Source organism: Oncorhynchus clarkii, chromosome 2, assembly GCF_045791955.1.
Source record: "Oncorhynchus clarkii lewisi isolate Uvic-CL-2024 chromosome 2, UVic_Ocla_1.0, whole genome shotgun sequence".
Classification (NCBI taxonomy): Eukaryota; Metazoa; Chordata; class Actinopteri; order Salmoniformes; family Salmonidae; genus Oncorhynchus; species Oncorhynchus clarkii.
In genome coordinates, this window is record NC_092148.1 from 95,399,700 (window position 1) to 95,420,603 (window position 20,904).

Below are 20,904 nucleotides of genomic sequence, written 5' to 3' on the forward strand. Positions count from 1 at the left end.
CCTGGCTATGTCCTGGTGTATCCTGGCTATGTCCTGGTGTATACTGGTGTGTCCTGGTGTATCCTGGCTATGTCCCTGGTGTATCCTGGTGTATCCTGGCTATGTCCTGGTGTATCCTGGCTATTTCCCTGGTGGATCCTGGTGGATCCTGGCTATGTCCTGGTGTATCCTGACTATGTCCTGGTGTATCCTGGCTATGCCCTGGTATATCCTGGCTATGTCCTGGTGTATCCTGGCTATGTCCTGGTGTATCCTGGCTATGTCCTGGTGTATCCTGGCTATGTCCTGGTGTATCCTGACTATGTCCTGGTGTATCCTGACTATGTCCTGGTGTATCCTGGCTATGTCCCTGGTGTATCCTGACTATGTCCTGGTGTATCCTGGCTATGTCCTGGTGTATCCTGGCTATGTCCTGGTGTATCCTGGCTATGTCCTGGTGTATCCTGACTATGTCCTGGTGTATCCTGGCTATGTCCTGGTGTGTCCTGGTGCATCCTGGCTATGTCCTGGTGTATCCAGGCTATGTCCTGGTGTATCCTGGCTATGTCCCTGGTGTATCCTGGTGTATCCTGGCTATGTCCCTGGTGTATCCTGACCATGTCCTGGTGTATCCTGGCTATGTCCCTGGTGTATCCTGGCTATGTCCTGGTGTGTCCTGGTGTATCCTGGCTATGTCCCTGGTGTATCCTGGCTATGTCCCTGGTGTATCCTGGCTATGTCCCTGGTGTATCCTGGTGTATCCTGGCTATGTCCTGGTGTATCCTGGCTATGTCCCTGGTGTATCCTGGCTATGTCCCTGGTGTATCCTGGCTATGTCCCTGGTGTATCCTGGCTATGTCCTGGTGTATCCTGGCTATGTCCTGGTGTATCCTGGCTATGTCCCTGGTGTATCCTGGCTATGTCCTGGTGTATCCTGGCTATGTCCCTGGTGTATCCTGGTGTATCCTGGCTATGTCCTGGTGTATCCTGGCTATGTCCTGGTGTATCCTGGCTATGTCCCTGGTATATCCTGGCTATGTCCTGGTGTATCCTGGCTATGTCCCTGGTGTATCCTGACTATGTCCTGGTGTATCCTGGCTATGTCCTGGTGTATCCTGGCTATGTCCTGGTGTATCCTGGCTATGTCGTGGTGTATCCTGGCTATGTCCTGGTGTATCCTGACTATGTCCTGGTGTATCCTGACTATGTCCTGGTGTGTCCTGGTGCATCCTGGCTATGTCCTGGTGTATCCTGGTGTATCCTGGCTATGTCCCTGGTGTATCCTGGTGTATCCTGGCTATGTCCCTGGTGTATCCTGACCATGTCCTGGTGTATCCTGGCTATGTCCCTGGTGTATCCTGACCATGTCCTGGTGTATCCTGGCTATGTCCCTGGTGTATCCTGGCTATGTCCTGGTGTGTCCTGGTGTATCCTGGCTATGTCCCTGGTGTATCCTGGCTATGTCCCTGGTGTATCCTGGTGTATCCTGGCTATGTCCTGGTATATCCTGGCTATGTCCCTGGTGTATCCTGGCTATGTCCCTGGTGTATCCTGGCTATGTCCCTGGTGTATCCTGGCTATGTCCCTGGTGTATCCTGGTGTATCCTGGCTATGTCCTGGTGTATCCTGGCTATGTCCTGGTGTATCCTGGCTATGTCCCTGGTGTATCCTGGCTATGTCCTGGTGTATCCTGGCTATGTCCCTGGTGTATCCTGGTGTATCCTGGCTATGTCCTGGTGTATCCTGGCTATGTCCTGGTGTATCCTGGCTATGTCCCTGGTATATCCTGGCTATGTCCTGGTGTATCCTGGTGTATCCTGGCTATGTCCCTGGTGTATCCTGACTATGTCCTGGTGTATCCTGGCTATGTCCTGGTGTATCCTGGCTATGTCCTGGTGTATCCTGGCTATGTCGTGGTGTATCCTGGCTATGTCCTGGTGTATCCTGACTATGTCCTGGTGTATCCTGGCTATGTCCTGGTGTGTCCTGGTGCATCCTGGCTATGTCCTGGTGTATCCTGGTGTATCCTGGCTATGTCCTGGTGTATCCTGGCTATGTCCCTGGTGTATCCTGGTGTATCCTGGCTATGTCCCTGGTGTATCCTGACCATGTCCTGGTGTATCCTGGCTATGTCCCTGGTGTATCCTGGCTATGTCCTGGTGTGTCCTGGTGTATCCTGGCTATGTCCCTGGTGTATCCTGGCTATGTCCCTGGTGTATCCTGGCTATGTCCCTGGTGTATCCTGGTGTATCCTGGCTATGTCCTGGTGTATCCTGGCTATGTCCCTGGTGTTTCCTGTTGTATCCTGGCTATGTCCCTGGTGTATCCTGGCTATGTCCCTGGTGTATCCTGGTGTATCCTGGCTATGTCCTGGTGTATCCTGGCTATGTCCTGGTGTATCCTGGCTATGTCCCTGGTGTATCCTGGTGTATCCTGGCTATGTCCTGGTGTATCCTGGCTATCTCCCTGGTGTATCCTGGTGTATCCTGGCTATGTCCTGGTGTATCCTGGCTATGTCCTGGTGTATCCTGGCTATGTCCCTGGTATATCCTGGCTATGTCCCTGGTGTATCCTGGTGTATCCTGGCTATGTCCCTGGTGTAACCTGACCATGTCCTGGTGTATCCTGGCTATGTCCCTGGTGTATCCTGGCTATGTCCTGGTGTGTCCTGGTGTATCCTGGCTATGTCCCTGGTGTATCCTGGCTATGTCCCTGGTGTATCCTGGCTATGTCCCTGGTGTATCCTGGTGTATCCTGGCTATGTCCTGGTGTATCCTGGCTATGTCCCTGGTGTATCCTGTTGTATCCTGGCTATGTCCCTGGTGTATCCTGGCTATGTCCCTGGTGTATCCTGGCTATGTCCCTGGTGTATCCTGGTGTATCCTGGCTATGTCCTGCTGTATCCTGGCTATGTCCCTGGTGTATCCTGTTGTATCCTGGCTATGTCCCTGGTGTATCCTGGCTATGTCCCTGGTGTATCCTGGCTATGTCCCTGGTGTATCCTGTTGTATCCTGGCTATGTCCTGGTGTATCCTGGCTATGTCCTGGTGTATCCTGGCTATGTCCCTGGTGTATCCTGGTGTATCCTGGCTATGTCCTGGTGTATCCTGGCTATGTCCCTGGTATATCCTGGCTATGTCCTGGTGTATCCTGGCTATGTCCCTGGTGTATCCTGACTATGTCCTGGTGTATCCTGGCTATGTCCTGGTGTATCCTGGCTATGTCCTGGTGTATCCTGGCTATGTCCTGGTGTATCCTGGCTATGTCCTGGTGTATCCTGACTATGTCATGGTGTATCCTGACTATGTCCTGGTGTGTCCTGGTGCATCCTGGCTATGTCATGGTGTATCCTGGTGTATCCTGGCTATGTCCTGGTGTATCCTGGCTATGTCCCTGGTGTATCCTGACCATGTCCTGGTGTATCCTGGCTATGTCCCTGGTGTATCCTGGCTATGTCCTGGTGTGTCCTGGTGTATCCTGGCTATGTCCCTGGTGTATCCTGGCTATGTCCCTGGTGTATCCTGGCTATGTCCCTGGTGTATCCTGGTGTATCCTGGCTATGTCCTGGTGTATCCTGGCTATGTCCCTGGTGTATCCTGTTGTATCCTGGCTATGTCCCTGGTGTATCCTGGCTATGTCCTGGTGTATCCTGGCTATGTCCTGGTGTATCCTGGCTATGTCCTGGTGTATCCTGGCTATGTCCCTGGTGTATCCTGGTGTATCCTGGCTATGTCCTGGTGTATCCTGGCTATGTCCTGGTGTATCCTGGCTATGTCCCTGGTATATCCTGGCTATGTCCCTGGTGTATCCTGGCTATGTCCTGGTGTATCCTGGCTATGTCCCTGGTGTATCCTGGCTATGTCCCTGGTGTATCCTGGTGTATCCTGGCTATGTCCCTGGTGTATCCTGGTGTATCCTGGCTATGTCCCTAGTGTATCCTGGCTATGTCCTGGTGTATCCTGGCTATGTCCTGGTGTATCCTGGCTCTCTCCCTGGTGTATCCTGGCGATGCCCTGGTATATCCTGGCTATGTCCTGGTGTATCCTGGCTATGTCCCTGGTGTGTCCTGGTGTATCCTGGTGTGTCCTGGTGTATCCTGGCTATGTCCTGGTGTATCCTGGCTATGTCCCTGGTGTATCCTGGCTATGTCCTGGTGTATCCTGGCTATGTCCCTGGTGTATCCTGGTGTATCCTGGCTATGTCCTGGTGTATCCTGGCTATGTCCTGGTGTATCCTGGCTATGTCCCTGGTATATCCTGGCTATGTCCCTGGTATATCCTGGTGTATCCTGGCTATGTCCCTGGTGTATCCTGACTATGTCCTGGTGTATCCTGGCTATGTCCTGGTGTATCCTGGCTATGTCCTGGTGTATCCTGGCTATGTCGTGGTGTATCCTGGCTATGTCCTGGTGTATCCTGACTATGTCCTGGTGTATCCTGGCTATGTCCTGGTGTGTCCTGGTGCATCCTGGCTATGTCCTGGTGTATCCTGGTGTATCCTGGCTATGTCCTGGTGTATCCTGGCTATGTCCCTGGTGTATCCTGGTGTATCCTGGCTATGTCCCTGGTGTATCCTGACCATGTCCTGGTGTATCCTGGCTATGTCCCTGGTGTATCCTGGCTATGTCCTGGTGTGTCCTGGTGTATCCTGGCTATGTCCCTGGTGTATCCTGGCTATGTCCCTGGTGTATCCTGGCTATGTCCCTGGTGTATCCTGGTGTATCCTGGCTATGTCCTGGTGTATCCTGGCTATGTCCCTGGTGTATCCTGTTGTATCCTGGCTATGTCCCTGGTGTATCCTGGCTATGTCCCTGGTGTATCCTGGTGTATCCTGGCTATGTCCTGGTGTATCCTGGCTATGTCCTGGTGTATCCTGGCTATGTCCCTGGTGTATCCTGGTGTATCCTGGCTATGTCCTGGTGTATCCTGGCTATCTCCCTGGTGTATCCTGGTGTATCCTGGCTATGTCCTGGTGTATCCTGGCTATGTCCTGGTGTATCCTGGCTATGTCCCTGGTATATCCTGGCTATGTCCCTGGTGTATCCTGGTGTATCCTGGCTATGTCCCTGGTGTATCCTGACCATGTCCTGGTGTATCCTGGCTATGTCCCTGGTGTATCCTGGCTATGTCCTGGTGTGTCCTGGTGTATCCTGGCTATGTCCCTGGTGTATCCTGGCTATGTCCCTGGTGTATCCTGGTGTATCCTGGCTATGTCCTAGTGTATCCTGGCTATGTCCCTGGTGTATCCTGTTGTATCCTGGCTATGTCCCTGGTGTATCCTGGCTATGTCCCTGGTGTATCCTGGCTATGTCCCTGGTGTATCCTGGTGTATCCTGGCTATGTCCTGCTGTATCCTGGCTATGTCCCTGGTGTATCCTGTTGTATCCTGGCTATGTCCCTGGTGTATCCTGGCTATGTCCCTGGTGTATCCTGGCTATGTCCCTGGTGTATCCTGGTGTATCCTGGCTATGTCCTGGTGTATCCTGGCTATGTCCTGGTGTATCCTGGCTATGTCCCTGGTGTATCCTGGTGTATCCTGGCTATGTCCTGGTGTATCCTGGCTATGTCCCTGGTGTATCCTGGTGTATCCTGGCTATGTCCTGGTGTATCCTGGCTATGTCCCTGGTATATCCTGGCTATGTCCTGGTGTATCCTGGCTATGTCCCTGGTGTATCCTGACTATGTCCTGGTGTATCCTGGCTATGTCCTGGTGTATCCTGGCTATGTCCTGGTGTATCCTGGCTATGTCCTGGTGTATCCTGACTATGTCATGGTGTATCCTGACTATGTCCTGGTGTGTCCTGGTGCATCCTGGCTATGTCATGGTGTATCCTGGTGTATCCTGGCTATGTCCTGGTGTATCCTGGCTATGTCCCTGGTGTATCCTGACATGTCCTGGTGTATCCTGGCTATGTCCCTGGTGTATCCTGGCTATGTCCTGGTGTGTCCTGGTGTATCCTGGCTATGTCCCTGGTGTATCCTGGCTATGTCCCTGGTGTATCCTGGCTATGTCCCTGGTGTATCCTGGTGTATCCTGGCTATGTCCTGGTGTATCCTGGCTATGTCCCTGGTTATCCTGTTGTATCCTGGCTATGTCCCTGGTGTATCCTGGCTATGTCCCTGGTGTATCCTGGTGTATCCTGGCTATGTCCTGGTGTATCCTGGCTATGTCCTGGTGTATCCTGGCTATGTCCCTGGTGTATCCTGGTGTATCCTGGCTATGTCCTGGTGTATCCTGGCTATGTCCTGGTGTATCCTGGCTATGTCCCTGGTATATCCTGGCTATGTCCCTGGTGTATCCTGGCTATGTCCCTGGTGTATCCTGGCTATGTCCCTGGTGTATCCTGGTGTATCCTGGCTATGTCCCTGGTGTATCCTGGTGTATCCTGGCTATGTCCCTAGTGTATCCTGGCTATGTCCTGGTGTATCCTGGCTATGTCCTGGTGTATCCTGGCTCTCTCCCTGGTGTATCCTGGCGATGCCCTGGTATATCCTGGCTATGTCCTGGTGTATCCTGGCTATGTCCCTGGTGTGTCCTGGTGTATCCTGGTGTGTCCTGGTGTATCCTGGCTATGTCCTGGTGTATCCTGGTGTATCCTGGCTATGTCCCTGGTATATCCTGGCTATGCCCTGGTGTATCCTGGCTATGTCCCTGGTGTATCCTGGCTATGTCCCTGGCTATGTCCTGGTGTATCCTGGCTATGTCCTGGTGTATCCTGGTGTGTCCTGGTGTATCCTGGCTATGTCCCTGGTGTATCCTGGTGTATCCTGGCTATGTCCTGGTGTATCCTGGCTATGTCCCTGGTGTATCCTGGCTATGTCCTGGTGTATCCTGGCTATGTCCTGGTGTATCCTGGCTATGTCCCTGGTATATCCTGGCTATGTCCCTGGTGTATCCTGGCTATGTCCTGGTGTATCCTGGCTATGTCCCTGGTGTATCCTGGCTATGTCCCTGGTGTATCCTGGTGTATCCTGGCTATGTCCCTGGTGTATCCTGGTGTATCCTGGCTATGTCCCTAGTGTATCCTGGCTATGTCCTGGTGTATCCTGGCTATGTCTTGTGTATCCTGGCTCTCTCCCTGGTGTATCCTGGCGATGCCCTGGTATATCCTGGCTATTTCCTGGTGTATCCTGGCTATGTCCCTGGTGTGTCCTGGTGTATCCTGGTGTGTCCTGGTGTATCCTGGCTATGTCCTGGTGTATCCTGGTGTATCCTGGCTATGTCCCTGGTATATCCTGGCTATGCCCTGGTGTATCCTGGCTATGTCCCTGGTGTATCCTGGCTATGTCCCTGGCTACGTCCTGGTGTATCCTGGCTATGTCCTGGTGTATCCTGGCTATGTCCCTGGTGTATCCTGGCTATGTCCTGGTGTATCCTGGCTATGTCCCTGGTGGATCCTGGTGTATCCTGGCTATGTCCTGGTGTATCCTGGCTATGTCCTGGTGTATCCTGGCTATGTCCTGGTGTATCCTGGCTATGTCCTGGTGTATCCTGGCTATGTCCTGTCGTATCCTGGTGTATCCTGGCTATGTCCTGGTGTATCCTGACTATGTCCTGGTGTATCCTGACTATGTCCTGGTGTATCCTGGCTATGTCCCTGGTGTATCCTGACTATGTCCTGGTGTATCCTGGCTATGTCCTGGTGTATCCTGGCTATGTCCTGGTGTATCCTGGCTATGTCCTGGTGTATCCTGGCTATGTCCTGGTGTATCCTGACTATGTCCTGGTGTATCCTGGCTATGTCCTGGTGTGTCCTGGTGTATCCTGGTGTATCCTGGCTATGTCCTGGTGTATCCTGGCTATGTCCCTGGTGTATCCTGGTGTATCCTGGCTATGTCCCTGGTGTATCCTGACCATGTCCTGGTGTATCCTGGCTATGTCCCTGGTGTATCCTGGCTATGTCCTGGTGTGTCCTGGTGTATCCTGGCTATGTCCCTGGTGTATCCTGGCTATGTCCTGGTGTATCCTGGCTATGTCCTGGTGTATCCTGGCTATGTCCTGGTGTATCCTGACTATGTCCTGGTGTATCCTGGCTATGTCCTGGTGTGTCCTGGTGTATCCTGGTGTATCCTGGCTATGTCCTGGTGTATCCTGGCTATGTCCCTGGTGTATCCTGGTGTATCCTGGCTATGTCCCTGGTGTATCCTGACCATGTCCTGGTGTATCCTGGCTATGTCCCTGGTGTATCCTGGCTATGTCCTGGTGTGTCCTGGTGTATCCTGGCTATGTCCCTGGTGTATCCTGGCTATGTCCTGGTGTATCCTGGCTATGTCCTGGTGTATCCTGGCTATGTCCTGGTGTATCCTGACTATGTCCTGGTGTATCCTGGCTATGTCCTGGTGTGTCCTGGTGCATCCTGGCTATGTCCTGGTGTATCCTGGTGTATCCTGGCTATGTCCTGGTGTATCCTGGCTATGTCCCTGGTGTATCCTGGTGTATCCTGGCTATGTCCTGGTGTATCCTGGCTATGTCCTGGTGTATCCTGGCTATGTCCCTGGTATATCCTGCTATGTCCCTGGTGTATCCTGGCTATGTCCTGGTGTATCCTGGCTATGTCCCTGGTGTATCCTGGCTATGTCCCTGGTGTATCCTGGTGTATCTTGGCTATGTCCCTGGTGTATCCTGGTGTACCCTGGCTATGTCCCTAGTGTATCCTGGCTATGTCCTGGTGTATCCTGGCTATGTCCTGGTGTATCCTGGCTCTCTCCCTGGTGTATCCTGGCGATGCCCTGGTATATCCTGGCTATGTCCTGGTGTATCCTGGCTATGTCCCTGGTGTGTCCTGGTGTATCCTGGTGTGTCCTGGTGTATCCTGGTGTATCCTGGTGTATCCTGGCTATGTCCCTGGTATATCCTGGCTATGCCCTGGTGTATCCTGGCTATGTCCCTGGTGTATCCTGGCTATGTCCCTGGCTATGTCCTGGTGTATCCTGGCTATGTCCTGGTGTATCCTGGTGTATCCTGGCTATGTCCCTGGTGTATCCTGGTGTATCCTGGCTATGTCCTGGTGTATCCTGGCTATGTCCCTGGTGTATCCTGGCTATGTCCCTGGCTATGTCCTGGTGTATCCTGGCTATGTCCTGGTGTATCCTGGTGTATCCTGGCTATGTCCCTGGTGTATCCTGGTGTATCCTGGCTATGTCCTGGTGTATCCTGGCTATGTCCCTGGTGGATCCTGGTGTATCCTGGCTATGTCCTGGTGTATCCTGACTATGTCCTGGTGTATCCTGGCTATGTCCTGGTGTATCCTGGCTATGTCCTGGTGTATCCTGGCTATGTCCTGGTGTATCCTGGCTATGTCCTGGTGTATCCTGGCTATGTCCTGGTGTATCCTGACTATGTCCTGGTGTATCCTGACTATGTCCTGGTGTATCCTGGCTATGTCCTGGTGTATCCTGGCTATGTCCTGGTGTATCCTGGCTATGTCCTGGTGTATCCTGGCTATGTCCTGGTGTATCCTGACTATGTCCTGGTGTATCCTGGCTATGTCCTGGTGTGTCCTGGTGCATCCTGGCTATGTCCTGGTGTATCCTGGTGTATCCTGGCTATGTCCTGGTGTATCCTGGCTATGTCCCTGGTGTATCCTGGTGTATCCTGGCTATGTCCCTGGTGTATCCTGACCATGTCCTGGTGTATCCTGGCTATGTCCCTGGTGTATCCTGGTGTATCCTGGCTATGTCCCTGGTGTGTCCTGGTGTATCCTGGTGTATCCTGGCTATGTCCCTGGTGTATCCTGGCTATGTCCCTGGTGTATCCTGGCTATGTCCTGGTGTATCCTGTATTGCTCTAACATACATGTCTGTTTTCTGCTTTGCCACCTTCCTGTTAGGTTCTGGTTTTCCGTCCTGCAGGAAGTTGGTACAGAGTACCTTGTTCTCTGGCTGGATTTACTATCATCTTAACGCGATGCATGTTCTGGCAGCGAGAGAGCAGAGTCTACAGGCCACGTTCTGACGTACTGCGTGTATCTTATCTAACAAATGGTTCAACCAACCAAGCGGAGTTTCCTGTCTGAACCTGGTTAAAGAAAGGCTGAATGAACATAATATTCAGGAGACATCCAGCGACAATACTGAACACACAAACACCACAGAACGGGAAATTCACACTTCAACCAGAAGCCCCAAGAGTGGGAAGACACACCGACGGACGGAGCCAAGGCTGTAGGACATACCTGAGAGGCAAGGAGGGGGTGGAGCTACTGAGATCACATCCTGTGCTATTGAGGCGGCGGGTGTAAGAGGCGCTACGACTCAGCCAGCTGAGAGAGAGGGAGAGAGGAGGAGGGGTGTAAGAGGCGCTACGACTCAGCCAGCTGAGAGAGAGGGAGAGAAGAGAGAGGAGGAGGGGTGTAAGAGGCGCTACGACTCAGCCAGCTGAGAGAGAGGGAGAGAGGAGGAGGGGTGTAAGAGGCGCTACGACTCAGCCAGCTGAGAGAGAGGGAGAGAGGTGTAAGAGGCGCTACGACTCAGCCAGCTGAGAGAGAGGGAGAGGAGAGAGAGGAGGAGGGGTGTAAGAGGCGCTACGACTCAACCAGCTGGGAGAGAGGGAGAGAAGAGAGAGGAGGAGGGGTGTAAGAGGCGCTACGACTCAACCAGCTGGGAGAGAGGGAGAGAGGAGGAGGGGTGTAAGAGGTGCTACAACTCAACCAGCTGAGAGAGAGGGAGAGAGGAGGAGGGGTGTAAGAGGCGCTACAACTCAACCAGCTGAGAGAGAGGGAGAGAGGAGGAGGGGTGTAAGAGGCGCTACAACTCAACCAGCTGAGAGAGAGGGAGAGAAGGGTGATGCAGTGAAGCTCAAAACCTGTTTAGCTATTCTCACAAACGCACTCAGCCACACACACACAGTGAAGCCGATGAGCAGCCTTTCACTTCCATTCCATACTGTGGTACGTGACAGCATCATGTGAGGCAAGCTGAGCCCACCTGCTAGTGTTGTCTGGGTTGGTGTCTGGTATACTGAAGAGACAGACGTCTGGTTGGAATGGGGTTCACAAACCTGCTACTGCTGTCTGGGTTGCTGTCTGGTATACTGAAGAGACGTCTGGTTGGACTGGGGTTCACAAACCTGCTAGTGCTGTCTGGGTTGCTGTCTGGTATACTGAAGAGACGTCTGGTTGGAATGGGGTTCACAAACCTGCTAGTGCTGTCTGGGTTGGTGTCTGGTATACTGAAGAGACGTCTGGTTGGACTGGGGTTCACAAACCTGCTAGTGCTGTCTGGGTTGCTGTCTGGTATACTGAAGAGACGTCTGGTTGGAATGGGGTTCACAAACCTGCTAGTGCTGTCTGGGTTGGTGTCTGGTATACTGAAGAGACGTCTGGTTGGACTGGGGTTCACAAACCTGCTAGTGCTGTCTGGGTTGCTGTCTGGTATACTGAAGAGACGTCTGGTTGGACTGGGGTTCACAAACCTGCTAGTGCTGTCTGGGTTGGTGTCTGGTATACTGAAGAGACGTCTGGTTGGAATGGGGTTCACAAACCTGCTACTGCTGTCTGGGTTGCTGTCTGGTATACTGAAGAGACGTCTGGTTGGACTGGGGTTCACAAACCTGCTAGTGCTGTCTGGGTTGCTGTCTGGTATACTGAAGAGACGTCTGGTTGGACTGGGGTTCACAAACCTGCTAGTGCTGTCTGGGTTGCTGTCTGGTATACTGAAGACACGTCTGGTTGGATTGGGGTTCACAAACCTGCTAGTGCTGTCTGGGTTGCTGTCTGGTATACTGAAGACACGTCTGGTTGGACTGGGGTTCACAAACCTGCTAGTGCTGTCTGGGTTGCTGTCTGGTATACTGAAGACACGTCTGGTTGGACTGGGGTTCACAAACCTGCTAGTGCTGTCTGGGTTGCTGTCTGGTATACTGAAGAGACGTCTGGTTGGACTGGGGTTCACAAACCTGCTAGTGCTGTCTGGGTTGGTGTCTGGTATACTGAAGAGACGTCTGGTTGGACTGGGGTTCACAAACCTGCTAGTGCTGTCTGGGTTGGTGTCTGGTATACTGAAGACACGTCTGGTTGGACTGGGGTTCACAAACCTGCTAGTGCTGTCTGGGTTGCTGTCTGGTATACTGAAGAGACGTCTGGTTGGACTGGGGTTCACAAACCTGCTAGTGCTGTCTGGGTTGGTGTCTGGTATACTGAAGACACGTCTGGTTGGACTGGGGTTCACAAACCTGCTAGTGCTGTCTGGGTTGCTGTCTGGTATACTGAAGAGACGTCTGGTTGGACTGGGGTTCACAAACCTGCTAGTGCTGTCTGGGTTGGTGTCTGGTATACTGAAGAGACGTCTGGTTGGACTGGGGTTCACAAACCTGCTAGTGCTGTCTGGGTTGCTGTCTGGTATACTGAAGAGACGTCTGGTTGGACTGGGGTTCACAAACCTGCTAGTGCTGTCTGGGTTGGTGTCTGGTATACTGAAGAGACGTCTGGTTGGACTGGGGTTCACAAACCTGCTAGTGCTGTCTGGGTTGCTGTCTGGTATACTGAAGAGACGTCTGGTTGGACTGGGGTTCACAAACCTGCTAGTGCTGTCTGGGTTGGTGTCTGGTATACTGAAGACACGTCTGGTTGGACTGGGGTTCACAAACCTGCTAGTGCTGTCTGGGTTGGTGTCTGGTATACTGAAGAGACGTCTGGTTGGACTGGGGTTCACTCTGGCAGTCCTGGGTTCCTGAAAGTACAAGGACGTTTGATGATCTATCAATATCTAGCTATGAATAGTTTCAAACATATCACTACTAACTAGATGGTCCAGTCTAAGAGGACAGTAGTGATGTCGTTGGTCCAGTCTAAGAGGACAGTAGTGATGTAGATGGTCCAGTCTAAGAGGACAGTAGTGATGTAGATGGTCCAGTCTAAGAGGACAGTAGTGATGTAGATGGTCCAGTCTAAGAGGTCAGTAGTGATGTAGATGGTCCAGTCTAAGAGGACAGTAGTGATGTAGTTGGTCCAGTCTAAGAGGACAGTAGTGATGTCGTTGGTCCAGTCTAAGAGGTCAGTAGTGATGTATTTGGTCCAGTCTAAGAGGACAGTAGTGATGTCGTTGGTCCAGTCTAAGAGGTCAGTAGTTTATTAGAGGTGGTGATGTAGTTGGTCCAGTCTAAGAGGACAGTAGTGATGTAGATGGTCCAGTCTAAGAGGACAGTAGTGATGTCGTTGGTCCAGTCTAAGAGGTCAGTAGTGATGTATTTGGTCCAGTCTAAGAGGACAGTAGTGATGTAGATGGTCCAGTCTAAGAGGACAGTAGTGATGTCGTTGGTCCAGTCTAAGAGGACAGTAGTGATGTCGTTGGTCCAGTCTAAGAGGTCAGTAGTGTATTAGAGGTGGTGATGTAGTTGGTCCAGTCTAAGAGGACAGTAGTGATGTAGATGGTCCAGTCTAAGAGGACAGTAGTGATGTAGATGGTCCAGTCTAAGAGGACAGTTGTGTATTAGAGGTGCTGATGTAGATGGTCCAGTCTAAGAGGACAGTAGTGATGTAGATGGTCCAGTCTAAGAAGACAGTAGTGATGCAGATGGTCCAGTCTAAGAGGACAGTAGTGATGTAGATGGTCCAGTCTAAGAGGACAGTAGTGATGTAGATGGTCCAGTCTAAGAGGACAGTAGTGATGTAGATGGTCCAGTCTAAGAGGACAGTAGTGATGTCGTTGGTCCAGTCTAAGAGGACAGTAGTGATGTAGATGGTCCAGTCTAAGAGGACAGTAGTGATGTAGATGGTCCAGTCTAAGAGGACAGTAGTGATGTCGTTGGTCCAGTCTAAGAGGACAGTAGTGATGTAGATGGTCCAGTCTAAGAGGACAGTAGTGATGTAGATGGTCCAGTCTAAGAGGACAGTAGTGATGTAGATGGTCCAGTCTAAGAGGACAGTAGTGATGTAGATGGTCCAGTCTAAGAGGACAGTAGTGATGTAGATGGTCCAGTCTAAGAGGTCAGTAGTGATGTCGTTGGTCCAGTCTAAGAGGACAGTAGTGATGTAGATGGTCCAGTCTAAGAGGACAGTAGTGATGTAGATGGTCCAGTCTAAGAGGACAGTAGTGCATTAGAGGTAGTGATGTAGTTGGTCCAGTCTAAGATGTAGTTGTATTTCCTTGATTCCTTGTGTTCTCTCTCCTTGCGTACTTCTCTAAATAGATTAGAGGTTGTTTTGTGAAGGAAATGAGGAGAGGAATCAAAGAAATACAATGAGGAGAGGAATCAAGGGAATACAATGAGGGGGCGAATCAAGGGAATACAATGAGGAGACGAATCAAGGGAATACAATGAGGGGACGAATCAAGGGAATACAATGAGGAGACGAATCAAGGGAATACAATGAGGGGACGAATCAAGGGAATACAATGAGGAGACGAATCAAGGGAATACAATGAGGGGGCGAATCAAGGGAATACAACTCAAATTCACCCTGTGATGCTCCTGTACTGTATCTGTAAAGAATCAACAGTTGTCACAAATAATTCTCAGCCTGTGATGCTCCGGTACCTTTTAAAGGTGTGTTTTTACCATCAATGTGGTCTGGTTCCAGTACCTTGGTGTCTGTACTGGTGTCAGAGCTGAGGCGTGGGCTGGAGGCAGAGCGGATCATACCCAGGCCCGACTGAGGCGCCCCGCAGTTGGACTCCTGGCTTGGGTCGGTGGTACCTGAAGGCCCCAGGGTCACGGAGCTGCCTGCTTTACGAAGAGAGGTCCTCCAGGAGCCAGGGGCAGCACCATGGGCTGAGCTAGGTGCTGCCTCTGGGGCTGGGGGCTTCCCTGGGTCCTGCTGCAGAAGGAGAGAGAGATGTACGATTCACTGATCAAATCAACTTAGATTAATGACCTGCCAACAGAGGTAATAAAAGACAATTTACCAAATCACTTTAAATAGTCAATAGCAGAGTGCACAGGTTGTTCATCTGAGTCCCCCCCAGGCCGTAGCTGACTCCATCACCAGGGAGATACCAAGTCATAGCTGCCCTACCCAGCATTCTGGCGTTCAAACACCAACAGAAACATACCTTTTTAACAGTGTTTCCTGAAGTGCTGGTTGCCATGGAGGTAGCATGGGGGGAGGAGCTGTTGCGTTTGTTGTTCAAGTTGTTGATGATCTCTCGGTTTTTGGCTTTCTCTGCAACAATCACCATAAGCCAGTTAATGACATGATTCTCTGCAACAATCACCATCAGCCAGTTAATGACATGATTCTCTGCAACAATCACCATCAGCCAGTTAATGACATGATTCTCTGCAACAATCACCATCAGCCAGTTAATGACATGATTCTCTGCAACAATCACCATCAGCCAGTTAATGACATGATTCTCTGCAACAATCACCATCAGCCAGTTAATGACATGATTCTCTGCAACAATCACCATCAGCCAGTTAATGACATGATTCTCTGCAACAATCACCATAAGCCAGTTAATGACATGATTCTCTACAATAGAACAACTCCACATGATTCCCTACAATAGAACAACTCCACATGATTCCCTACAATAGAACAACTCCACATGATTCCCTACAATAGAACAACTCCACATGATTCCCTACAATAGAACAACTCCACATGATTCCCTACAATAGAACAACTCCACATGATTCCCTACAATAGAACAAGTCCACATGATTCCCTACAATAGAACAAGTCCACATGATTCCCTACAATAGAACAACTCCACATGATTCCCTACAATAGAACAACTCCACATGATTCCCTACAATAGAACAACTCCACATGATTCCCTACAATAGAACAACTCCACATGATTCCCTACAATAGAACAACTCCACAATGGGTTTCAGTCTTTTAGGTATCTGTCATGACAGGGTTTAGGTCCATTCCATTTCAATTCAGTAAACTCAAATGTTACTTCATGAATGGACTAGACTGAAATGCACTTGACACCAGGGAAACTTCATTTTCTCTCAGTCGCTCACCTGATTCTGCATCGCTCTCAGACTCGTCCTCCTCTTCTTCTGAACTGGAGCTGCTGGAGGCTTGGGCCTGTCCCTGTGTCCCATGCTGAGTCTGTACCCCCTCCTCATCCTCATCCTCAGCAGGGCTGCTGGTCAGGGCAGGGGGAGGGTGCTTCTCCCTCTCGTGGAGGCAGATCTTCTCTCGGCTGCTCATACGAGAGATTGAGGTCCTGCAGGGGAGAGGATGACAGGTAGGCATGGAGGAACCAGTCAGTGACGGTGATCACTAAGGGCGAAGACAATCCGTGTGTGTGTGTAAACAAAAACAAACAAAACCAGGATTTGGACTGTAACTGGATCCTGTGTGGGAGACTGAGGGACAGCTTAACTATATGAATACTATTGGATGACCAGGCCATCACTGTAAATAACAACTGTGTCTGATTCTATTGGTAGAGAGGTGTCAGGTGGGTAACAGACCGTGTCTGATTCTATTGGTAGAGAGGTGTCAGGTGGGTAACAGACAGTGTGATTCTATTGGTAGAGAGGTGTCAGGTGGGTAACAGACAGTGTCTGATTCTATTGGTAGAGAGGTGTCAGGTGGGTAACAGACAGTCTGATTCTATTAGTAGAGAGGTGTCAGGTGGGTAACAGACAGTGTGATTCTATTGGTAGAGAGGTGTCAGGTGGGTAACAGACAGTCTGATTCTATTAGTAGAGAGGTGTCAGGTGGGTAACAGACAGTGTGATTCTATTGGTAGAGAGGTGTCAGGTGGGTAACAGACAGTGTGATTCTATTGGTAGAGGTGTCAGGTGGGTAACAGACAGTGTCTAATTCTATTGGTAGAGAGGTGTCAGGTGGGTAACAGACAGTCTGATTCTATTAGTAGAGAGGTGTCAGGTGGGTAACAGACAGTGTGATTCTATTGGTAGAGAGGTGTCAGGTGGGTAACAGACAGTCTGATTCTATTAGTAGAGAGGTGTCAGGTGGGTAACAGACAGTGTGATTCTATTGGTAGAGAGGTGTCAGGTGGGTAACAGACAGTGTGATTCTATTGGTAGAGAGGTGTCAGGTGGGTAACAGACAGTGTGATTCTACTGGTAGAGAGGTGTCAGGTGGGTAACAGACAGTGTGATTCTATTGGTAGAGAGGTGTCAGGTGGGTAACAGACAGTGTGATTCTATTGGTAGAGAGGTGTCAGGTGGGTAACAGACAGTGTGATTCTATTGGTAGAGAGGTGTCAAGTGGGTAACAGACAGTGTGATTCTACTGGTAGAGAGGTGTCAGGTGGGTAACAGAGTGTGATTCTATTGGTAGAGAGGTGTCAGGTGGGTAAAAGACAGTGTCTGATTCTCTTGGCTCATATCAGTAACACACTAAGCTACGTCTGTGGTTCTGTATCAGTGATTCCTAGGTGGGTAACAGACTGGCACAGACAACAGACATGCTGGGGCACTGACTTGCGTGGTCGAACCGATGCCATATTGATAGGAGGGCTGGTCTCGATGACAGGAGGCTGGGACAGCTTGGCTTTTTCTGTACGCAGCTAGAGAGATATACAGGAAGACATATACAGAGTAAATATACAGGAAGACATATACAGAGTAAATATACAGGAAGACATATACAGAGTAAATATACAGAGTAAATATACAGGAAGACATATACAGAGTAAATATACAGGAAGACATATACGGAGTAAATATACAGGAAGACATATACAGAGTAAATATACAGGAAGACATATACAGAGTAAATATACAGAGATATATACAGAGTAAATATATAGAGTCAATATACAGAGTCAATATAGAGGAAGACATATACAGAGTAAATATTTATTGATTTATTTATTTTCACCTTTATTTAACCAAGTAGGCAAGTTGAGAACAAGTTCTCATTTACAATTGCGACCTGGCCAAGATAAAGCAAAGCAGTTCGACACAAACAACGACACAGAGTTACACATGGAGTAAAACAAACATACAGTCAATAATACAGTATAAACAAGTCTATATACGATGTGAGCAAATGAGGTGAGATAAGGGAGGTAAAGGCAAAAAAGGCCATGGTGGCAAGGTAAATACAATATAGCAAGTAAAACACTGGAATGGTAGATTTGCAATGGAAGAATGTGCAAAGTAGAAATAAAAATAATGGGGTGCAAAGGAGCAAAATAAATAAATTAATTAAATACAGTAGGGAAAGAGGTAGTTGTTTGGGCTAAATTATAGGTGGGCTATGTACAGGTGCAGTAATCTGTGAGCTGCTCTGACAGTTGGTGCTTAAGGCTAGTGGGGGAGATAAGTGTTTCCAGTTTCAGAGATTTTTGTAGTTCGTTCCAGTCATTGGCAGCAGAGAACTGGAAGGAGAGGCGGCCAAAGGAAGAATTGGCTTTGGGGTTCACCAGAGAGATATACCTGCTGGAGCACGTGCTACAGGTGGGTGCTGCTATGGTGACCAGCGAGCTGAGATAAGGGGGGACTTTACCTAGCAGGGTCTTGTAGATGACCTGGAGCCAGTAGGTTTGGCGACGAGTATGAAGTGAGGGCCAGCCAATAAGAGCGTACAGGTCGCAGTGGTGGGTAGTATATGGGGCTTTAGTGACAAAACGGATGGCACTGTGATAGACTGCATCCAGTTTGCTGAGTAGAGTGTTGGAGGCTATTTTGTAAATGACATCGCTGAAGTCGAGGATTGGTAGGATGGTCAGTTTTCCAAGGGTATGTTTGGCAGCATGAGTGAAGGATGCTTTGTTGCGAAATAGGAAGCCAATTCTAGATTTAACTTTGGATTGGAGATGTTTGATGTGAGTCTGGAAGGAGAGTTTACAGTCTAACCAGACACCTAGGTATTTGTCCACATATTCTAAGTCAGAGCCGTCCAGAGTAGTGATGGACAGGCGAGCAGGTGCAGGCAGCGATCGGTTGAAGAGCATGCATTTAGTTTTACTCGTATTTAAGAGCAATTGGAGGCCACGGAAGGAGAGTTGTATGGCATTGAAGCTCGCCTGGAGGTTAGTTAACACAGTGTCCAAAAGGGGCCAGAAGTATACAGAATGGTGTCGTCTGCATAGAGGTGGATCAGTGAATCACCAGCAGCAAGAGCGACATCATTGATGTAAACAGAGAAGAGAGTCGGTCCAAGAATTGAACTCTGTGGCACCCCCATAGAGACTGTCAGAGGTCCAGACAACAGGCCCTCCGATTTGACACACTGAACTCTATCAGAGAAGTAGTTGGTAAACCAGGCGAGGCAATCATTTGAGAAACCAAGGCTGTCGAGTCTGCCGATGAGGATGTGGTGATTGACAGAGTCGAAAGCCTTGGCCAGGTCAATGAATACGGCTGCACAGTATTGTTTCTTATCGATGGCAGTTAAGATATAGTTTAGGACCTTGAGCGTGGCTGAGGTGCACCCATGACCAGCTCGGAAACAAGATTGCATAGCGGAGAAGGTATGGTGGGATTCGAAATGTTCGGTAATCTGTTTGTTGACTTGGCTTTCGAAGACCTTAGAAAGGCAGGGTAGGATAGATATAGGTCTGTAGCAGTTTGGGTCTAGAGTGTCACCCCCTTTGAAGAGGGGGATGACCGCGGCAGCTTTCCAATCTTTGGGAATCTCAGACGACACGAAAGAGAGGTTGAACAGGCTAGTAATAGGGGTGGCAATAATTTTGGGAGAGTAAATATACAGGAAGACATATACAGAGTAAATATACAGAGTAAATATACAGAGTAAATATACAGGAAGACATATACAGAGTAAATATAGAGTAAATATACAGGAAGACATATACAGAGTAAATATAGAGTAAATATACAGGAAGACATATACAGAGTAAATATAGAGTAAATTTACAGGAAGACATATACAGAGTAAATATACAGAGTAAATATACAGGAAGACATACACAGAGTAAATATACAGAGTCAATATACAGGAAGACATACAGTACCAGTGAAAGTTTGGACACACCTACTCATTCAAGTGTTTCCCTTTAGTTTTACTATTTTATAAAATGTAGAATAGTGGAGACATCAACACTATGAAATAACACACATGGAATCATGTTGTAACAAAAAAAGCGTTAAATAAACCAAAAATATATTTTATATTAATAGTAGTGCACTTTATAGGGCATAGGATGCCATTAGGACGGCGACAGAGACTTACAGAATTTTGTTTCTTTGTCAGCTCCTCCAGAGTGTCCACTAGGGTGTCATCTGCTACCTCTAGAGGGGTTTGTCCCTGGAACAAGGACACACATGGTTTAATGTAGAGCATCAGAGTCCACTAGGGTGTCATCTGCTACCTCTAGAGGGGTTTGTCCCTGGAATAAGGACACACATCATTTAGTGCATTGACATTATGAGTGTCCAAAATGGCACCCTATTCCCTGGATAATACACTACTTTAGTAGTGCGCTATATAGGGAATAGGGTTCTATAGGGCTCTGGTCCAAAGTAGTGCACTATATAGGGAATAGGGTTCTATAGGGCTCTGGTCTAAAGTAGTGCACTATATAGGGAATAGGGTTCTATAGGGCCCTGGTCTAAAGTAGTGCACTTTATAGGGAATAGGGTTCTATAGGGCTCTGGTCTAAAGTAGTGCACTATATAGGGAATAGGGTTCCATTTGTGTAACAATACTGCTGAGTCAGCATGTAGTACAGATGTGATTACATTGCATGAGCCGTTACATACTCAGCGTGATTGAGATGCTCCGTGTCTGGGCACATAGGGAGACTAATACAGCCCCAGACTGGAGGTGTCATAATACCCATAAAACCTAGCGGTCAAACAGGGAAACGCTTCCAATCGTTTTTCTACCATTCATTATCCTGATAGGGGAAAACCTGTAGGTGTGACTTTTCTATAACCGTGTAAATCTCTCTCGGACAAGGTGACTTTGATCAATAAAATGCAGCTGTATTTACTTTCAGATTGGAACATGCTAATTGTTGCTAATGCTAATGCTAATGCTAATGCTAACATGCGGGGGGGGGGGGTGTGTACTTAATGCTTTGT

General features: G+C 49.3%; 1 protein-coding gene across 1 annotated transcript in view; it reads right to left on the reverse strand.

Moving 5' to 3' along the window:
* The window catches only part of LOC139383309 (protein phosphatase 1 regulatory subunit 12A-like), a 71,461-nt gene that overhangs the window by 24,614 nt on the left and 25,943 nt on the right, over nucleotides 1-20,904 (reverse strand). Inside the window, exons 6-12 of the mRNA XM_071127791.1 lie at nucleotides 20,051-20,125; nucleotides 17,335-17,420; nucleotides 15,895-16,103; nucleotides 14,970-15,079; nucleotides 14,501-14,734; nucleotides 12,565-12,647; nucleotides 10,154-10,240 (exon numbers count right to left, since the gene is read on the reverse strand). Coding sequence (XP_070983892.1) covers nucleotides 10,154-10,240; nucleotides 12,565-12,647; nucleotides 14,501-14,734; nucleotides 14,970-15,079; nucleotides 15,895-16,103; nucleotides 17,335-17,420; nucleotides 20,051-20,125 — 884 coding nt within the window. The remainder of the gene's footprint in view (nucleotides 1-10,153; nucleotides 10,241-12,564; nucleotides 12,648-14,500; nucleotides 14,735-14,969; nucleotides 15,080-15,894; nucleotides 16,104-17,334; nucleotides 17,421-20,050; nucleotides 20,126-20,904) is intronic.